The sequence below is a fragment of the Natator depressus genome, chromosome 7 (genome assembly GCF_965152275.1).
Source record: "Natator depressus isolate rNatDep1 chromosome 7, rNatDep2.hap1, whole genome shotgun sequence".
Classification (NCBI taxonomy): Eukaryota; Metazoa; Chordata; order Testudines; family Cheloniidae; genus Natator; species Natator depressus.
The window spans coordinates 32,079,507-32,099,786 of NC_134240.1; the positions used below are offsets into that span (position 1 = coordinate 32,079,507).

Sequence of the window (20,280 nt, forward strand, 5' to 3'; positions counted from 1 at the left end):
TCATCCAGCAGGGGGTAGTGCTGCTTCATGTAAGCTTCTCCACCTCCCCACCCCATATCCCTGCCATGGCCTCTGGTTAAACTGTGTAAGGAAATCTCACTGCTCTTGGGCCTATGCAGCTTGGTGTGATGGGGGACCCCAGTCAGGTTGGGGAGAGCAGACTATATGCAGCACTTGTTACCCTGAGGGACCCCAGTCTCTGTTGTGGCTTCTAGGTGCTTTCACAATATAAAAGGGAGCCTAGGGGGCTAGTGCAAGGGATTGGAACCTAGGACACCTGGGTTCTATTCCTGGCTCTGCCCCAGATGCCCTGAGAGAAGTCAGATGAGTCCCTCTCTCCTTCCCTTCCCCCGCCATACAATGGCTGTTTCTCCTCCCCCCCTTTTGTCTGTTCAGACTGCGAGCTCGAATGGCATGCTTGGGGCACTGATCCGAGTTAGGGTTCTTTAGATGCTGCCTTGATACTAATAATGTACATGCCACGGTGGAGCACTAAGTGCCAGTTGGTGCCTCTAGGCCAGTGTTTCTCTGCTTATTTACCATTGTGAGCCACATATACAGGTCTCTGTTTTAATCTGTATGGCCCTGAGGATGTCACATGGGCCACAAATGTGTGCTGATGGGGTCACAAGCAGCCCGTTGTGGGTTGAGAACACACTGTGGGCTCTAGCAGTAGCAGGATAGGGGCTAGAGAGGGCTGCATTGGCCTTAATAGCTGAACAGCTGTCTGCCCCTTGCCCAGGTGGGGAGCTGAGAGGGGTCGGCCTGAGACCCTCCGCTTTGCCCCCAGCCCCAGACTGGTCACAGTCCAACATCAGTTTCTTTCAGTGCTTCCTGACCTGGTGTGAGATGAATTTGCTGGGTCTCATTTGGGTTCCCCAGGAGGCAGGGGTCTGTCTCAGCCTGGCCCTGATGGGGGTGGCCTGGCTCCTCCATGGCAGAGCAGAGGTGGGGAGAACAAGGATATGCCATACCTCGCTCCTGCCATCTTCCTCTTTTTCATTCTAATCTTAATCTCTCTCCTCCTGTCTCTTCCGTTCTCCCTCCAGGGGCTCTCCTGTCTGTCCATCCACCCCTAGCCCTGGCTGGCTGTCGCTCCCACTCACCTCTTCATCCCTCTCTTGAGCCAGGCTTCCCTGAGCCTCTCCCTGTTCGCAGCTTTGGCTCTCCGGCCATCCCCCTGCCCGCCCCCTCTAGTTTCCATTGCCCTCTTCCATCTATCCATCCCTCTGCACGTGCGCCCGTCTCTCCTGCCATCCATCTGTCCGTTCCTCCCCATGCACACCTTTCTCTCCTCTCCCCCCGCCCCCCCGGCTCCTGTCTGTCCGTCCGCCTCCCTACACATCCGTCTGTCTCTCTCCATTCCTTCTCCTGTCTTCCCCCAGCCTCGGGGGGGCGTGGAGCTGTCAGAGCACATCTGGCACAGCTGGCCCCGCCCCTTCCCCACCTGGCCCAGGTGTCGGTAGCTCCCTCCCCATTGGGGGCCGGCCGGCAGGGGCGGGGCCCGGGCCCGGGCTGCGGGGAGTGGGGAAGGGCAGGCAGGCAGCGAGGCTGGAGCGGCCGGAGTGGGGCAGCATGTGCAGCCCGGTGGAGCGGCGCCTGGCCGGCCTGCGGGAACTGCTGCAGGGCCCCGGGCTCGAGTCGCTGCTGGACGTGCTGCTGTGCCTGTACCGGGAGTGCAGCGGCGCCCCCCTGCGGCGGGAGCGCAGCGTGCAGCAGTTCCTGGAGTGGGGTGAGTCTCCTGCCCCCAGAGCGCAGTGCAGTGGGGGCTGGGAAAGGAGGGGGGCCTCCTGCCCCTAGAGTCCCAGGTGATAGGGGAGGCTGCCCCTTTAGCTCCTTGCAGTGAAGGAAAGAAGCCTGCCCTGTAAGCCCCACCCCCGGCCCTGTGCAATTAGAGGGGAGCTGTAGGAAGGGGGGGCTGCCCCCAGGGTGCAATGGGACAAAGGGCCCCCAACCCTGTGCAAGGGGAGAGCTGACCCTGGGGTGCAACTGCAGGATATACTGCCTCCAGCACTCTGCAATGCAGGGTGGGATACTGGAAAGTCAGAAAGGGGAGAGGACTTCCCCCCACCATATGTGATGGCTAGGGGTGCCCCCACCTTGTGTAATGGGTATCCCTGTGGTGGATGGGGGCAAGGCAGGAGTGGCTGTACTTGAGTGCCCCCTTACTTTGTGTGCAGCGGGAGTGCAATGTGCTCATCTGAGTGCCCCCTACCCCTGTTCACTAAGGGGCAGGAGGAGGAAACAGAGGTGTGAGCAACAAACACACACCACTCCCTGCAATGCTTCCTCCCTCTGGCCTGTGCTGATTGTAAAAGTAGCTGCATTTATTTTTATTTTATTTGGGGAGGGGGACATGAAATGACCCACTAGGGACTAGCCTGAGACTTGGAAAACTCATGTCACGCAGGCCCCCGCAAGCAGTTGGCTTGAGTCTGGATCACTACTAGGTGCTTGGGGCTTGTCAATCCAAGGAAGCTATTCTGGAGTAAGGTAGGGTGTGAATTTAAAGCACAATAGTTACTGTGGAATAGTTGACTCTTACTCTGAACTAGCAGTTCTGGTCAGTTGCCCTGTGCCACCCCAGCCTGACAGGGCCCTTGTCACTACAGTATCGGAGCCTCTCGATCTGGCTGGTTTATCCTCAAAACATCTATTGGCTAGCGAACCACTTACAAACAGGGCAAATGGAGGCAGAGAGGCTGTAGTGTGTTGCTCATGGTGAGACCAAGAGTCAGTGGCAGAGCTGGGGATAGAACTTGGGTCTCCGGTACCTTAACCGCACGACCGTCAGCACCAGATTTGTGGCGCTGTTTTGGAGGATGGTGATGGATTGAGAGGTGGTTTGATCAGTGTACCAGTATCTTCAGAGAGAGGAATCGGCAGGTACTAAAAGGCTCTTTAAGCTAGTGGAGAATGGTAGAATAAGAACCAACAGCTGGAAATTAGTCAGAAACATTCAAGTTAGAAATAAGGCTCCAATGTTTCTCAGGGACCAAACTCTGAAAGCAAAGGGTGGGGGAGGGATTCTTGATGTCGCCAACTCCAGACTGGCTGCCCAGCTAGAAGATGCTTCAATCAAATGTAGGTCCATTGATTCCATGGCCTAAAGGGACCGTTGTGGTCATCTGGTCTAGCCTCCTGTATAGATAGCACAGGCCAGAGAACAGCCCCAAAATCATTCCTAGAGTAGATCTCTAAGAAAAACACAAGTGATGGGGCTTGGTACAGGGTTAACTGCTGTGGTATTCCCTGGCCTATATTATACAGGTGGTCAGACTCAATGGTCCCTTCTGGCCTAAATCTATGAATATCCTTGTCATAGTGTGGCAGGAACTCCATTTTAGTTCAGGCTGAGACATTCTTGCTGTTTAACAGCCAGTTTTTCTAAGGGCTCAAAAATCCACCTGCTGCCTTTATTTAAAAATACAGAATTCCTGCCTTCTAATCATCCAGCTGTGTTCTCATGGACCCTTTGCTGTAGCATCTGGCCACCTCTCACAGAAGGAAACCTACACATTTGATACCAGAGCCTGTAAAAAGCTTGTAAATTTCCTGCTTGGCCCATCACCACCAGTCTATTGGCTCCCAGCAGACTGGTCCCTCTCATGCTCCAGATACAGATCAAATGATGGGAGGGCTCAAATTTTCTGAAGTGCATAAGGATTTCAGGGTGCACAAACAGACATTCCTTAAAGGAGCCTGCTGGAAGGGGTCCATTTAAGGTGCGTCCAGTTGGGCAGCCCCAAATAACTAACTATTTCAAGCTGTTTTGTTGACCAAAGGAAGGTCCCTGCCCCAACGCTTGGTCTAAATACAGTGGGAAATAGGACAGGGGAGGGATGCTGCCAAGTCTCAGAACCAAAGTGCTGCAGTCATTTGTACATCTACTGTAATGGGTTGGCCGCAGTATCACTATTGCTTGGGGTCTCTTTGTGTCCTGCCACCTGCTGCCAATCTCTGAAGCCCCCAGGGGTACATTCATTTGCACCAGCTGTGGATCTGGCCCCAAGGCTGGCTGCAGCCTGTAGGTCCTAGTAAAAAGGGTGCGTTGTAGTTCCACGCTCACTCCAGCCGAGGATGGCTGCTCTTGCACTACAGACCAAGCCTCCTGAGATAAGTCTGTCAACGAATAAATGGCGGGAGATGGGAGATCAGGATCTCCCGGCCTCATAGCACAAGAACAAGGGCCCACAGTGAAATCTGAAGGTAGCAGTAAGACAAGTGCAAAGCACTACACTTTGAGAAGGAAAAAAATCAATTGCACAGCTATAAAATGGGAAATAGCTGGCTAGACAGTGGTACTGCAGGAAAAGAATCTGGGGGTCATAGTGGATCACAAATTGAATGAGCCAACAGTGGTGCAGTTGTGTGTTAATCAGTTTTTTTAATATATAATTCTGGGATGTATTAACAGGAGTCTTGTATGTAAGACATGGGGGGTCATTATCCTGCTCTGCTTGGCACTGGAGAGGTCTCCTCAGCTGGTGTGCTGTGTCCAGTTTGGGGTTCCAGGCTTCAGGAAAGATGTGGATAAACTGGCAAGAGTCCAGAGGAGAGAAACAAAAATGGTAAAAGTCTTTAGAAAACCTGACCTGTGAGAAAAGGCTTAATAAAAACACCTTGGGGTGTTTAGTCTTGAGAAGAGACTTAGTGGGGACCTGGTAAGTCTTCACCATCCTCTTTAAAACAGCCCTTAATGTATTATTTCTTGTCCTACCTTTCATGGACATGGAGAACAGGCTTAATCTGCAGCAAGGGAGATTTTAGGTCAAATAGAAAAAATGTTCTAACTCTTAGATGAGTTAAGCTCTGGAACAGGCTTCAAGGGGAGGTTGTGGAATCCACGTCACTGGAGGTTAAGAACTGGTTGTGACAAACACCTGTCAGGCATGGTCTAGGTTTGCTTGATCCTGTCTTAGTGTGGGGGCTGGACTTGATGACCCCTCAAAGTCCCTTCCAACCTGACATTTCTATGATTTTATGAAACTCACAATGGATCAAAGGATAGAGTACTTGCTACCACAGGAAGTCACTGAGGCCAAGAATTTACCAAACTTCAAAAAGGGATTGGACAGGTTCTATGGATAACAAAAATATCTAGTTATAGCTAATGTTAACAAACTTTGGCAAGGATATTAAACTTCAGGGTTTAAGCTCATCTTCTAGTTTATTCACGATCAGGAGGAGACCTTCATTAGGATTATATTATCCTACATTGGCTCACTCCAGCATTTCTGCATCTTCCTCTGAAACGTTAGCGGCTGGTTGTTTGTATTGCTATAGTGCCTATAAGTCCCAGTCATGGGCAAGGGCTCCGCTATGCTAGGCACAGTACAAGCACTAAACAACAACTCTCTTCCTGTCCCCAAATTATGATGATCTAAGTTCTGGGTTAGACAGCCCTCTGCTCTGATCCTGTCTGGCAATACCTATCTTCCCAGGTCTAACCCCTGGGTCTGCCCCTCCCCTGTAAAACTAAGGCTGATCATTCAGCAGCTGTAAAGGGTGGGTGATGACATTTCATTAGCTAATTGTAAAGTGCTGTGTTCTCTCCTTCCACTCCCTTGAGAGCTGCTTTGCAGGAAACCAGGAATCTCTGTGCTGTGTGAGTTTGCATCCACTCCCACTGCTTACGTGTATTCTCCATGCTGGGAGTGATTTATGCTGCAGGAATGAAGATTGGAGGTGGGGGGAATGATCCTGCTTCCGTGTTCTTTGTTTTTGTGTTAAGTCCTTTCTTCACAAGGAAAAATGTGGGAGAGATTCAAAGTGAGAAGGCTTGACTATGTGCCCTCCTCCTGTGTGAAAGTGAGATCCACATCAGGCCCTAATGTCTGGCTGTGACAGTGTGTCTACCCCATTTGCAATACCATTGCCCTAGCACTAGAGCCAGCTGACATTTGGGATTTCTGGTTTGCAGGACATGTCAGACTTGCTGAAAACATTAATTTCAGAAATACCAAAACACTGTGTTTCCAAAAGGTAATACCTATCCCAGCAGGTGCTAAGGGGAAACTGATGTGATTCTTGTCAGTTTCACTCTCCACCACTGAATGACCTGGGTGAAGCTGACCTGAATCATGTGAGCAGCTGCTGAGGACCCTGGGGATTGCCACTCCCAGGTGTATCTTCTATGGTTCTGGGGCCCCAGGACTTCCCAGGCCAGCTGGTTCCATGGGCTGTCTGGGGAGCCAGCTGCCCCCAGGACACTGGCTAGTAGGAGGGAGCCTGAAAGCCCTGGCTAGAGCAAGGGCTTCCAGGCTCCCTGCTGGGAGCTGAGCCCCAGTTAGAATTGGGGTCCTCAGGCTTCCCCCTCCATTGCTTGGAAGCCCAGGTATCCCCAGTCTGGGGCAGTCCAGATGGTGGGGCTGCCCCAGAACTTCAGAGCCTGGAAACCTGGCTCCCCAGCAGCCTGCTGGGTGATCTGGCAGAGACCCTGCCTGCAATGTGACAAACAGTCAAACCTGGGGTGAGTTTGCAAAACACTTCACGTTCATGGTTTTTTGTTTTAACACACAACTTGGAAAATTTCCATTCAGCTCTTGCTAGGACAGGGCTTGTTGAGGATTTTTAATGGATTTATGTAGGTTGGGGGAGTGCTTTGTGACTTGAGTCAGATGTGTCCTAAAGGAGACATTATGCCCATAGGGGTGCGCTAGGCCTAGGTGTGGGGGGAGTGGACAGATCTGGTTATTGTCTATGGTGTCCTCTTGCTACTCTAGTTACAGTTGCACAGAAAACCTTGAAAATATGATCTGGTGCAGTCTGAGTTGGCAGAGAGCCTGAAACGATAGCTCTGGATACTGCCTGCTAGCTCGGTTGGCCAGCAATGGTACTTCAGAGGTCAGCATTGTTAACAATCTCACTGCTGTTCAAAACATATGAGATATGGGGAGGAGGAGGAGGTGGCTCTTAGGGAATCTGGCCTGCTGGATAACGCAGACCATAAAATTTCAGCCAGTGGCTCCTGTGGTGCAGAGAATTATTCTTTCCTCTACTCACTCCAAAGGGGAACCCTGATAAGAAATGTGGCCAAGGGACAGGACATGTGAGTTCCATTCCTAATTCTGCACTGGCCTGCTGTGTGACCCTGGGCAAGTCCCTTCCCCTCTTGGTGTCTGTTTCCCATCCCACCCTCTGTCTATTTAAACTGTGAGCTCTTTGGGGCAGGGCCTGTCTCTTGCTACATGTCTGCCCACTGCCAGGTGTGATGGTGGGCTGGTTTTTGGTCAAGGGGTCTAGGCGCTGTTATACTACAGGTGTGAATTACAGCAGGGACAGCTCTTATGATTTTGGTGGAATTTAATGTGTTCCTTAAAGCCCCAGCTCGTGTGAGACTCACCTTAATTTTTGCAGATTGTGGGTGAGGAGACGGGGGGGGGGGGGGAGAAGAGGGAGAGTGTGCCCCTTTTTTAAAGCTCAAAACCCACAGGAGAAATTCAAAAAGAACCCAACATTCATTACTTTTTTTTTTTTTTTTTTTTTAAATTGCATGATTCTTTAAGGTAATGTCATGGTTTCAGGCCAGGCTGACTCCCAGTTTTGAATGCTTAGTGTTGGCAACATTCAGATATCCTGATTTCTGGAATCCCTTCAATGGGGTTTCTAAGAATTCAGCACCTCAGAAACAATAAACCCCTTTAATACCGTGAAGGTTAGTACTTGGACTGTAAGTTCTTTGGGGAAGGTGCCATCTTCTGTTTGTGTGGTGCCTAGCCTAATAGAGTTGCAACAGCTTTATGCTTCCAGAGGCAGTGTTGCCTAGTGGATAAAGCACTGGACTGGGACTCAAAGACCTGGGTTCTAGTCCATGGCCTGCTGGGTGTTCTCGGGTGAATCTGTTGCCCCTTTCTCTGCTGCTGTTTCATCCTCTGTAAAATGGGGCAACCTGTTATTCTTTTGTGAAGTGGTTTGAGATCCACAGACGAACATTGCTGTTGCTGCAACATTACACAATTATAACTAACAATAGATCTGGGTCCTTTAATTGTAACAGATATCTAAAATTCCTCACTTGGAGGAAATGAGAAGCAGGCAGATAATCAAGCTATTGACTTTTTGGGTCAAAATAATGCCATTCAAAAATAAAAGCATAACTTCTGACTGATTTTTAAGGCCAGAAGAGCCCATTGTGGTTTTCTAGTCTGATTTCTGTGTACCCCAGGCCCTAGGATGTCTCTGAAGTAACTCCTGGTTGAACTAGGACTGCTCTGTTAGAAATACATCTTGTCTTGATTTAAACATTGCCAGTGATGGTAAATCCACCACAGCCCTTGGTTAATTATCCTGTCTGTTAAAATGGGCACCTGGTTTCATTCTGAATTTGTCTCACTTCCACTTCCAGCCATTGGGTTGTGTTCGACCTTCGTCTGCTAGACTGAGGAGCACATTTTCAAATTTTGGATTCCTCATGTCAGTACTGCTAGACTGGGATCAAGTCACACCTTCACCTTCCTTTTTGTAAGCAAAGCAGCATGAGCACCGGAGCTTTAAGGGATGTGTGATAAGCGGTGAAAACACCTCCAGTTGTAAAACTATTTCTATCCATAAAGGCTCTGTCTTGATGCATACTGCAGTCAGACCTAGCAGCCCTAGCCATGGACCAAGACCCATTGCGCTAGGTGCTGTACAAACCGAACAAAAGATGGTCCCTGCCCCAAAGAGCTCACACTAGTCTGGTTCTGGCCTAGCGACATGTTTAGTCTAGTCTAACCTAGCACGTTTTTAGTTATTTTAAAAGGAGTGCGACTGTGTTTTTGGAAAACCTCAGGTTACTCAAAAGCAAGGTCTTCCGAAAGCTTCAGGCCAGTTGCCTCCTTCCTCAGGCATCTTAAATTCTCCCCTGCAAATGGCTGACATTTTCCAAACATTCTTCACAGCTTTTACAACCCCAGCTTTGAGCTACAGCAACCTCATTAGATACCAGCTGTTCTTCTGAGTAGGCCAGTACTACCTCAGGCCCCAGAAGATTGGGGGGGTGGGGGCAGACAGCAGGGGTGGGCCAGTTGCTGCCTAGACCCTTGCACTGAGATTGGGAGAGATGGCCTGTTCCAGCTGACTAAGAGCATGGGGCTGTCCCTGTTGTGCTACACGCTGCCCAGACCTGCCTGCCAACAGAGGTATGTCCCCGTGGGGCTAAGTTCTGTGCAGCCTCCTCCCGAGAAGCACTTCCTGTCCCAGAGAGCTGCCAATCCAAGCAGAGTTCACAATTAATTAACTTCCAGTCCAGAAAGGGGTTGTTATAATCTAATTGGGCCTCATGTATCACCCTGGCTGGAATACCTGATACTTCCTGTGTTGAGCCAACAAGCTGGCGAGGGGCCCAGATCTATCAAGTTAGGGACAAAACCTTGAGGCTTGATTTTAAAAGCTCTGCAGGTGACCGGGGAATCCCCCCTCTCCCTGGGTATCCAACAGACAGAATTTGCTTCTGCATTCCCAGTGTGAATTTTAATTCCACTCCAGCTGCTGGTTCTTTAACCCCAGGGGAGGGGGTTGAACTGGGGCCCATTTGCCCTCCTAGTCGAGAATGGTACCCTTAGTTTACCAAGCCATTGTGGATCGAAGGCCTGGTCCCTGAAAGAGGGGTGTCGTCACAGGGGGAGCAAGGGGATGAGGCTTGTGCTTTACGTTAAACACATACAGGACTGGAAGCTTCAATTGGCTAAAGAAAGACTTAGTTGTACAATCATATTGCTCAGGCCTGGCCTACCCACAGATTTCGTGCTGGGGGGGTATGTGTGAGAGAGAAACATACCATGACATCGCCTAGCGTGGATGCTCTTTCACAGAGTTTAAGGCCAGAAGGGACAATGAGGTCATAGAGTTTGATCTTGGGTGTATCTCAGGCCCTTTTAACTTCACACAGCTACCTCTGTACTTAGCTCAATGACTTTAGTTAGACGAACTCATTTCAGTACTTGGGCACCTGACCTCTTGTGAGCCCTGGGCCCAGAACAGGAGAGACCACCAATGTCTCAGGCCCCTGTTATGGCAGGGGAATCAATGAGGTGAGACATGCCCAGATGATCCCAGCAGGTGACCCCCCACCCTATGCTGCAGAGAAAGACAAACCCTGCCCACCGTGTCCCTGCCAATCTGATGTGGGAGAAATTCCTTCCCAACCCAAAATCTGCTGATTGGTTAGAACCTGAGCACAGGAGCAAGATCCACCACCAAGCCTCAAAGCCAGTGAATTCTCTGGACCACCTCAGAGCCCTAGTTTGACTCGTCTCCAGCTGTAGCTGATCTTTGATCTGTCAGAGGAAGGTGAGAAAATCCCAGCTACGTTTGGCCAGTTGTGCACTGGAGAAAAAATTTCCTTCTCTGTTCTACAGGTGCCCTGTGCCTTAGGGTATGTCTACACTACGAAATTAGGTCGAATTTATAGAAGTCGGTTTTTTAGAAATCCTTTTTATATATTCGAGTGTGTGTGTCCCCACAGAAAATGCTCTAAGTGCATTAAGTACGTTAATTCGGCGGAGTGCTTCCACAGTACCAAGGCAAGCGTGGACTTCCGGAGTGTTGCACTGTGGGTAGCTATCCCACAGTTCCCGTAGTCTCCGCTGCACATTGGAATTCTGAGTTGAGATCCCAATGCCTGATGGGGCTAAAACATTGTCGTGGGTGGTTCTGGGTACATATCGTCAGGCCCCCGTTCCCTCCCTCCGTGAAAGCAGCAGCAGACAATTGTTTCGCGCCTTTTTTCTTGAGTTACCTGTGCAGACGCCATACCACGGCAAGCATGGAGCCCACTCAGGTAACCGTCACCGTATGTCTCCTGGGTGCTGGCAGACGTGGTACTGCGTTGCTACACAGCAGCATCAACCCATTGCCTTGTGACAGCAGATGGTACAGTACGACTGGTAGCCGTCATCGTCATGTCCGAGGTGCTCCTGGCCACGTCGGCCAGGAGCGCCTGGGCAGACATGGGTGCAGGGACTAAATTTGGAGTGACTTGACCAGGTCATTCTCTTTAGTCCTGCAGTCAGTCCTATTGAACCATCTTATGGTGAGCAGGCAGGCGATACGGATTGCTAGCTGTCCTATTGTACCATCTTCTGCCGAGCAGCCATGAGATGTGGATGGCTTGCAGTCCTTCTGCACCGTCTGCTGCCAGCCAAAGATGTAAAAGATAGATGGAGTGGATCAAAACAAGAAATAGACCAGATTTGTTTTGTACTCATTTGCTTCCCCCCCTCCCCCATCTAGGGGACTCATTCCTCTAGGTCACACTGCAGTCACTCACAGAGAAGGTGCAGCGAGGTAAATCTAGCCATGTATCAATCAGAGGCCAGACCAACCTGCTTGTTCCAATAAGAACAATTACTTAGGTGCACCATTTCTTATTGGAACCCTCTGTGAAGTCCTGCCTGAAATACTCATTGATGTAAAGCCACCCCCTTTGTTGATTTTAATTCCCTGTAAGCCAACCCTGTAAGCCATGTCGTCAATCGCCCCTCCCTCCGTCAGAGCAACGGCAGACAATCGTTCCGTACCTTTTTTCTGTGCAGACGCCATACCAAGGCAAGCATGGAGGCCGCTCAGCTCACTTTGGCAATTAGGAGCACATTAAACACCACACGCATTATCCAGCAGTATATGCAGCACCAGAACCTGGCAGGGCGATACTGGGCGAGGAGGCAACGTCAGCACGGTCACGTGAGTGATCAGGACATGGACTCAGATTTCTCTGAAAGCATGGGCCCTGCCAATGCATGCATCATGGTGCTAATGGGGCAGGTTCATGCGGTGGAATGCCGATTCTGGGCTCGGGAAACAAGCACAGGCTGGTGGGACCCGCATAGTGTTGCAGGTCTGGGACGATTCCCAGTGGCTGCGAAACTTTCGCATGTGTAAGGGCTCTTTCATGGAACTTTGTGACTTGCTTTCCCCTGCCCTGAAGCGCATGAATACCAAGATGAGAGCAGCCCTCACAGTTGAGAAGCGAGTAGCGATAGCCCTGTGGAAGCTTGCAACGCCAGACAGCTACCGGTCAGTCGGGAATCAATTTGGATTGGGCAAATCTACTGTGGGGGCTGCTGTGATGCAAGTAGCCCATGCAATCAAAGATCTGCTGATGTCAAGGGTAGTGACCCTGGGAAATGTGCAGGTCATAGTGGATGGCTTTGCTGCAATGGGATTCCCTAACTGTGGTGGGGCCATAGACGGAACCCATATCCCTATCTTGGCACCGGAGCACCAAGCCGGTGAGTACATAAACCGCAAGGGGCACTTTTCAATAGTGCTGCAAGCTCTGGTGGATCACAAGGGACATTTCACCAACATCAACGTGGGATGGCTGGGAAAGGTACATGAAGCTCGCATCTTCAGGAACTCTGGTCTGTTTCAAAAGCTGCAGGAAGGGACTTTATTCCCAGACCAGAAAATAACTGTTGGGGATGTTGAAATGCCTATAGTTATCCTTGGGAACCCAGCCTACCCCTTAATGCCATGGCTCATGAAGCCATACACAGGCAGCCTGGACAGTAGTCAGGAGCTGTTCAACTACAGGCTGAGCAAGTGCAGAATGGTGGTAGAATGTGCATTTGGATGTTTAAAGGTGCGCTGGCGCAGTTTACTGACTCACTTAGACCTCAGCGAAACCAATATTCCCACTGTTATTACTGCTTGCTGTGCGCTCCACAATATCTGAGAGTAAGGGGGAGACATTTATGGCAGGGTGGGAGGTTGAGGCAAATCGCTTGGCTGCTGGTTACGCGCAGCCAGACACCAGGGCGGTTAGAAGAGCACAGGAGGGCGCGGTACGCATCAGAGAAGCTTTGAAAACCAGTTTCATGACTGGCCGGGCTACAGTGTGAAAGTTCTGTTTGTTTCTCCTTGATGAAACCCCCTGTCCCTTGGTTCACTCTACTTCCCTGTAAGCTAACCACCCTCCCCTCCTCCCTTCGATCACCGCTTGCAGAGGCAATAAAGTCATTGTTGCTTCACATTCATGCATTCTTTATTCATTCATCACACAAATAGGGGGATGACTACCAAGGTAGCCTAGGAGGGGTGGTGGAGGAGGGAAGGAAAATGCCACACAGCACTTTAAAAGTTCACAACTTTAAAATTTATTGAATGCCAGCCTTCTGTTTTTTGGGCAATCCTCGGTGGTGGAGTGGCTGGTTGGCTGGAGGCCCCCCCCCCCCACACGTTCTTGGGCGGCTGGGTGTGGAGGCTATGGAACTTGGGGAGGAGGGCGGTTGGTTACACAGGGCTGTAGTGGCAGTCTGTGCTCCAGCTGCCTTTGCTGCAGCTCAACCATACACTGGAGCATACTGGTTTGATCCTCCAGCAGCCTCAGCATTGAATCCTGCCTCCTCTCATCACGCTGCCGCCACATTTGAGCTTCAGCCCTCTCTTCAGCCCCCCACTTACTCTCTTCAGCCCGCCACCTCTCCTCCCGGTCACTTTGTGCTTTCCTGCACTCTGACATTATTTGCCTCCACGCATTCGTCTGTGCTCTGTCAGTGTGGGAGGACAGCGTGAGCTCAGAGAACATTTCATCACGAGTGCGTGTTTTTTTTTTTTCTTTCTAATCTTCACTAGCCTCTGGGAAGGAGAAGATCCTGTGATCATTGAAACACATGCAGCTGGTGGAGGGAAAAAAAAAGGGACAGCGGTATTTAAAAAAGACACATTTTATAAAACAGTGTCTACACTCTTTCAGGGTAAACCTTGCTGTTAACATTACATACATAGCACATGTGCTTTCGTTACGAGGTCGCATTTTGCCCCCCCCCCCCCCCCCCCGTGGCTAACAGCGGGGAACATTTCTGTTCAGCCACAGGCAAACAGCCCAGCAGGAACAGGCACCTCTGAGTGTCCCCTGAAGAAAAGCACCCTATTTCAACCAGGTGACCATGAATGATATCTCACTCTCCTGAGGATAACACAGAGAGATAAAGAACGGATGTTGTTTGAACGCCAGCAAACATACACTGCAATGCTTTCCAACTACGTGCTACTGGCCTGGAGCGGTAAAGTGTCCTACCATGGTGGACAGAATAAGGCTGCCCTCCCCAGAAACCTTTTGCAAAGGCTTTGGGAGTACATCCAGGAGAGCCGCGAATGCCAGGGCAAATTAATCCTTTCACATGCTTGCTTTTAAACCATGTATAGTATTTTAAAAGGTACATCCACCGGAGGTCCCTTCTCCGCCTGCCGGGTCCAGGAGGCAGCCATGGGTGGGTTCGGGGGGTATTTGCTCCAGGTCCAGGGTGAGAAACGGTTCCTGGCTGTCGGGAAAACCAGTTTCTCCGCTTGCTTGCTGTGAGCTATCTACAACCTCATCATCATCATCTTCATCCCCAAAACCTGCTTCCGTGTTGCCTCCATCTCCATTGAAGGAGTCAAACAACACGGTTGGGGTAGTGGTGGCTGAACCCCCTAAAATGGCATGCAGCTCATCATAGAAGCGGCATGTTTGGGGCTCTGACCCGGAGCGGCCATTCGCCTCTCTGGTTTTCTGGTAGGCTTGCCTCAGCTCCTTAAGTTTCACGCGGCACTTCTTCAGGTCCCTGTTATGGCCTCTGTCCTTCGTGCCCTGGGAGATTTTGACAAAGGTTTTGGCATTTCGAAAACTGGAACGGAGTTCTGATAGCACGGATTCCTCTCCCCATACAGCGATCAGATCCCGTACCTCCTGTTCGGTCCATGCTGGAGCTCTTTTGTGATTCTGGGACTCCATCATGGTCACCTCTGCTGATGAGCTCTGCATGGTCACCTGCAGCTTGCCACGCTGGCCAAACAGGAAATGAGATTCAAAAGTTCGCGGTTCTTTTCCTGTCTACCTGGCCAGTGCATCTGAGTTGAGAGTGCTGTCCAGAGCGGTCACAATGGATCACGCTGGGATAGCTCCCGGAGGCCAATACCGTCGAATTGTGTCCACAGTACCCCAAATTTGACCCAGCAAGGCCGATTTAAGCGCTAATCCACTTGTCAGGGGTGGAGTAAGGAAATCGATTTTAAGAGCCCTTTAAGTCGAAAAAAAGGGCTTCATCGTGTGGATGGGTGCAGGTTTACATCGATTTAATGCTGCTAAATTCGACCTAAAGTCCTAGTGTAGACCAGGGCTTAGACTGGTCTAGCTTATTCCCCTTCCTGGATGGCAGTGGTTTTCAAACTTTGTAGGCTGTGTACCCTTTGCCAAATAATGTAGTCTACTGCATACCCCCAGCTGAGATACCTACAATTCCATTGCCAAGTCTTAGTAAATAAAATGCATTGTCCCCCATTACAGGATTTTTTTTTGTGCTTACTCCCTGATGAGAACTCGTACCTAGGGGTACGTGTGCCCCGGTTTGAAAACCACTGCTCCATGGGAATAATTGTCCTCGTATATGTACATTGATCACAGTAAAACTCTGGCTATTTCAGGTGCATTGTGCCACTTTAACTACAGCAGCAGAGTTAAAGCAATACAACTACTGTATGTGGACAAGGGCTTAAAGCGGGAGTCGTCAATAGGCAGGCCCCATCCAGACTGCTAGATACTTTTGAATGGACTGAAATCTTAATTACTTATGATCATTACTGGGTTTTTATTATTTTCTCTGGAGTCTGGACCATGACGATACCTTGCTCAAGAAATGTGGACCTTGACAAAAAATAGACTACCCCTGGCTGAAAGAGAAGGCACACACTCTCGGCTAGCGACTAGGGCATTGGACTAGTAATTGAGACACCTGGGTTCTAATCCTGCCTCTGCTACTCCCTGTAATACATAGGATGGAGAACGCTCTTGTTCAGTGTTGGCTTGATGTAGGCCAATACCAGGAAAACCACGTATTGTCTCTCCTAGCGCAGAAACTAAATTGGCCACAATAGAGTTTCCTGTGCGTGCGTGTGTCTGCTTCAATCTTCAGGAGATTTTTGGGTGGTTTTTTTTTTTTAATTTGTTTGGAAGAACAGCACTTTTAAATCTATCTAAGAAAATCTCTTTGAGGCAGGGACCACCTCTCGTTCTGTGATTGCACGGTCCCAGACACGAGGGGGTCCAGGTCCATGAGTGGGGCTCCTTGGTACTATTGCGATGCGTATAGTAATCTAGCTACTGCTTCCTTGGCTCCTTATTTGACAGACCTCTGAAGATCTCCAGCAGCCCATCGAATCGCCCAATGGAGACAAGACTTTTTTTGCTTTTTTCTACCACAGTAATACACCAGAAAAGGATCTGAGAATTGCAGTCATACAAGGCAGCATCTCACTACATGCCACCTGCCACTCCTGTCTGAAACTCTCTGTTGGAGCAGCCTTTTTAAAAAACATCTATGATGTAACTCTTACCTCTCTGGCTCCTTCTTGCGAGGCAGTGGAAATACGATTACTCACGCTCCCCAACAACACAGGTCTTGTTTTTCAGGTTTAGGCGCTGGCTGCGTTAGGTAAAGCACTTGATCTTGCTGTAGGATCCAAAAACTTCAGAAAACCATGCCTGGTACTTGGCAGGAAATTAACTTTAACAAGAAGTATAAGGTAATCATTTTGGGGGCAGGGTATATTCTCCCTGGGACCACAGCAGATGCCTGAGAGACTAACTTGACAGGAAACTTGATTTATTTCAGCTCATGAGCTGTATTTCAGAGGTGATAGGCTGTTTAAAAATAGCTTTTGAAATCCCCTCATTTTTGCTGCACCTTGGTTTGTATGACAGCAGGGGCTGGAAGCTCTATGAGACAAGGCAGGGGCCCCTGTTGGGCCAGGCACTGCACAGACCCTGATCCAGATTTGGGGGGGGGGGGTGCATTGTGGCAGGTGCATGAGCAGTAGTAGTAAGGTACAGCCAAGAGATGCCAACCAAGATCAGGGTTCCTTTATGACATGTGTATGTTATTAATAGTACTATGGTAATGCCTAGGGGGTCCCAGTGAGAGGAGGGGCCCATTATACGGTATGCATTAGTGGTATGGTACTGCCTTGTTGCTCCAGCTCAGACTGGGGGGCCTGCTATTGGGCCAGGTGCTGCCCCCTGCCAGGTGAGGCCCCATTTACAGCATCTGTATCATTGCCTGCACTATAATAGGGCCCAGAGGAGATCAGGGCCCCTGTCCTGGGGAGCACTGCCCAGACCCCAAATCCCTGGATTGTTTTGTTTTAACACCATCTCCGAGGTCAGAAGGACTCATGGTGAAAGCACTTCACTAGCCTGCACGACACCTGGCTTCAAGGGCTGGCTCTACCGCACAGTTCTTGGGAACCCTCAGCCAAGTCACTTCATCTGGGTCTCTGTTTCCCTTGTCCGTAAAATAGGGACGGATTATTCACCCCATCTGCTTGAATTGTGAGCTCTTCAAGGCAAGGCTGGTCACCCATTGTGTCTGTGCAGCAAAGCTTGAGGGTGGGGGGCGCGGATTTCCCCAAATCTTGGTTAGGGGTGTGTGCGCAGCACGTGGCACCACTAGGGCCCCCAGCTCTTGGTGGCGGGACAGGAGGGAGTGTCTATGCAGCACCTGGCATGGTGGGGGAGCCAGTCTCAGATCAGACACTTAGGCACTGCTGCAACACAAACATTTCCTTGTACTTTTTGCTACCTAACTGCCTGGGCTAAGTGGGGATGATAGCTAATAAATTTAAAAGAAATTAGCACAAGTGTCAACTGTGTGTGTGTGTGTTGTGTTGTTCCTGTCGTCAGGGTAACCTAGCCGGAATCTTGGTTGGTAGGTAATTTTTGGATCCAGCAACGCCTGTTGATTTCAGAGGGCTCTGTCTCTGTCGAGTGATTGATTGACTGACTGGTAAAAGACCTGAGGCTTCCTGCAAACTCTGAGCTGTTAAAAAGGGACACTACCAATTTTTAACCATCGCCCGTCCGGCTCTAGCTACATCCAGTGTTTGGCTTGCCTCAGCCTTGCCCTGAATTTGCTGGAGCACTCCTGGATTTGCAGTGAGAAAGGAATGGGGGGGCCCTTTGCCAACACTTCATGTTCAAGTTCCATTTCAAAACAGGCGGGTGGAGGGTTAATAAATCACTAGCTGTTTCAGTGAATAGCTGATTGATTGTTCCAGCTCCTTATCGCTGTCTTTAACCCCTTGTGCAAGGTGTTTATAACACACGCTGCTCATGCCCATGACCTGCTGAGAACAGCTGTTTGTCACTATGTTAATGTCCCGTTTAGGGAGGTTAATAAAAGGGAGCCTGTTATGGGATCCCCATCAGGCCAGGTGCTGTACACACATCCAGCGAAACCATCCCTGCCCGGCAGTGCTCTCACTTGGAATATAGGGTGGGAGGGGAACCTGGGGCACAAAGGGAGGAAGGGACTTGCCCCAGGTTACACAGGGAGTTTGTAGCAGAGTGGGGACTTGAATCCTGATCCTACAAGGCCCAGGTTAGTGTCCTAACCACTGAGCCAACCTTCCCCTGTGGAGGCCTTTGAATCGTGGTGCATGTCTCAGACGGGTGTTAGGGTGTTTTTGTTTTCCTTAGGGTCCAAAGTTCACTGTTTGAAGTAGTTGGGTGTGTGTGTGTGAGAGAGAGAGAGAGAATAGAGCTAGTGAGAATACATATCTGGGATGAGTGTGTACGTAGCCGATGTGAGCACGTGTGTGGATAGGTGGGGTGTGTGTATGTACGTGTGTGGATAGCTGGCGTGTGTGGATATACCTGTGTAATGAGTGGAGCATGGCCATGTGCATGTATATGTGTATACACAGCTGGTGTGAGAGCATGCACATGTGTGTACTTCACTTTCCCCACCACAGCAGACAGGGCAGGTAAAGGGTGTGTAATGGGGGTGTTTGTGGTATGGAATCCTTTTCCTCAATGCACGTCATTGCAGGAAGCCCTGTGTTAAGGCTCCATCTCACAGCCGTGCAGAGCATGCACACTAGGATGGCAGCATCAAGCCTCGAGCTGCTAAATGTCTATTGAAGGGGGTTGTTAATGATCAACTGTACAGAGCAGAGCACATGTGAGTCACACTGTAACCTGGCGGCTAGGGGCTTGGTCATCGGGGCTCCCTCAGGAGTCAGTGCTGCTCTTATGAGTCAGGACTCTGCCAAAGCCTCTAACTTACCCGCTAACAACATGGCAGCTGTAGCGGCTCACTGCCCTAGGATGTGTTCGGTTAGTCTGAAAGTTATTGTGGCTTGAAGAGTAAGTGCAGAGAAGGGAGAGGGAAATGGAGCTGTGGTTAAAATACAGGCCGGGGAGTCAGCGCTCCTACGTTCATTCCTAGTGGCACCAGGGGAGCGAGGAGTGGGAATGGGGAATCCTGGGTTCTCTTCCCAGCTTGGGAGGGGATGTGCGTGTGGCAGCAACTTGTGGTTAGAGCATGAGATTAGGTACCAGGGGTGTGAGGTGTAGTGGTCAGAGCAGGGGGATTGGGAGCCAGGACTCCTGGGTTCTCTTGCCATCTTTGGGATCGCGGTCTAAGCACAGCAGCAGGAAGAAGGGTGGTCTTGTGGGTAAGTCACACAGGCCTGTGTTCAGTTCCTTGCTCTGCCACAGGCTTCTTACATGGCCTGGGGCTACTCAGTCCTACTCTCGGCATCTGTTTCCCCATTGGTGAAATGTGGAGAAGCATCCTTCTTTTGTCTAGGGAGAGTGTAAAGTCTTGGGGGCAGGAACGGTTTGATATGACTGAGAAGCCGTGATCTTGGGGAGGGGGGGGTGCATGATGTGGGGGCGCAATCTTTGTTGGAGAATGTCTATGTAACAGGGTCCCCAATTTCACTGGGGGCCACCCAGTGAGTGAATGGGAATCTGTGCAATGGGGGATCACCAATCTTGGTCAGGGCTGCGATGGGCTAGCGTAATACTGATCGTACAGGAAACCCCACTCCCCCGCATGCTGCCTCAGCCTTGTGACTGATGGGGGAGCATGTTATGTCAGCACTCTACCTCCCAGTAATAATGATAAGCCAGGAATGAACTGGCTGGTCCGGCCGGACATTCCAGCACCGTGATGCAGGAGCGTTGGCGACCTGGTGGAGAGCTTTTCAATAACTGAATCACTGTTAAAGGAAGCTGTGCAGCTGTAGGAAGTGGGAGACCTGGAACTGTTTTATCGACAGCTTTGTTGACACCCAGAAGGATGTAAGTGAAGGTGTGAATTTTAACCGATACAGTTCTGCTGGTTTAGCCTCACGTGTGTTGTCTGGTTAAAAAGGATGTTGAAAAATCAGAGGGTGTGGAGAAGAGCCACAAAAATGACCCAAGGGCTGCAGAAAAGGCCTGCCAGCGAGAGCAGAAAGACAATCAAGAGGTGACTTGCTCCCAGTGTAAAGCGCCTTCACAGGGGGGAAAAATCCCAGATACTAAAGGGCTCT

At 50.2% G+C, this 20,280-nt stretch overlaps 1 protein-coding gene across 1 annotated transcript in view; it reads left to right on the forward strand.

Moving 5' to 3' along the window:
- Positions 1-1,564: 1,564 nt before the first annotated feature.
- CDC42BPG (CDC42 binding protein kinase gamma) overlaps positions 1,565-20,280 on the forward strand; it is a 62,631-nt gene continuing 43,915 nt past the window's right edge. The window contains exon 1 of the mRNA XM_074957978.1: positions 1,565-1,732. Within this exon, the coding sequence (XP_074814079.1) occupies positions 1,576-1,732 (157 nt within the window). The 5' untranslated portion in view covers positions 1,565-1,575. The remainder of the gene's footprint in view (positions 1,733-20,280) is intronic.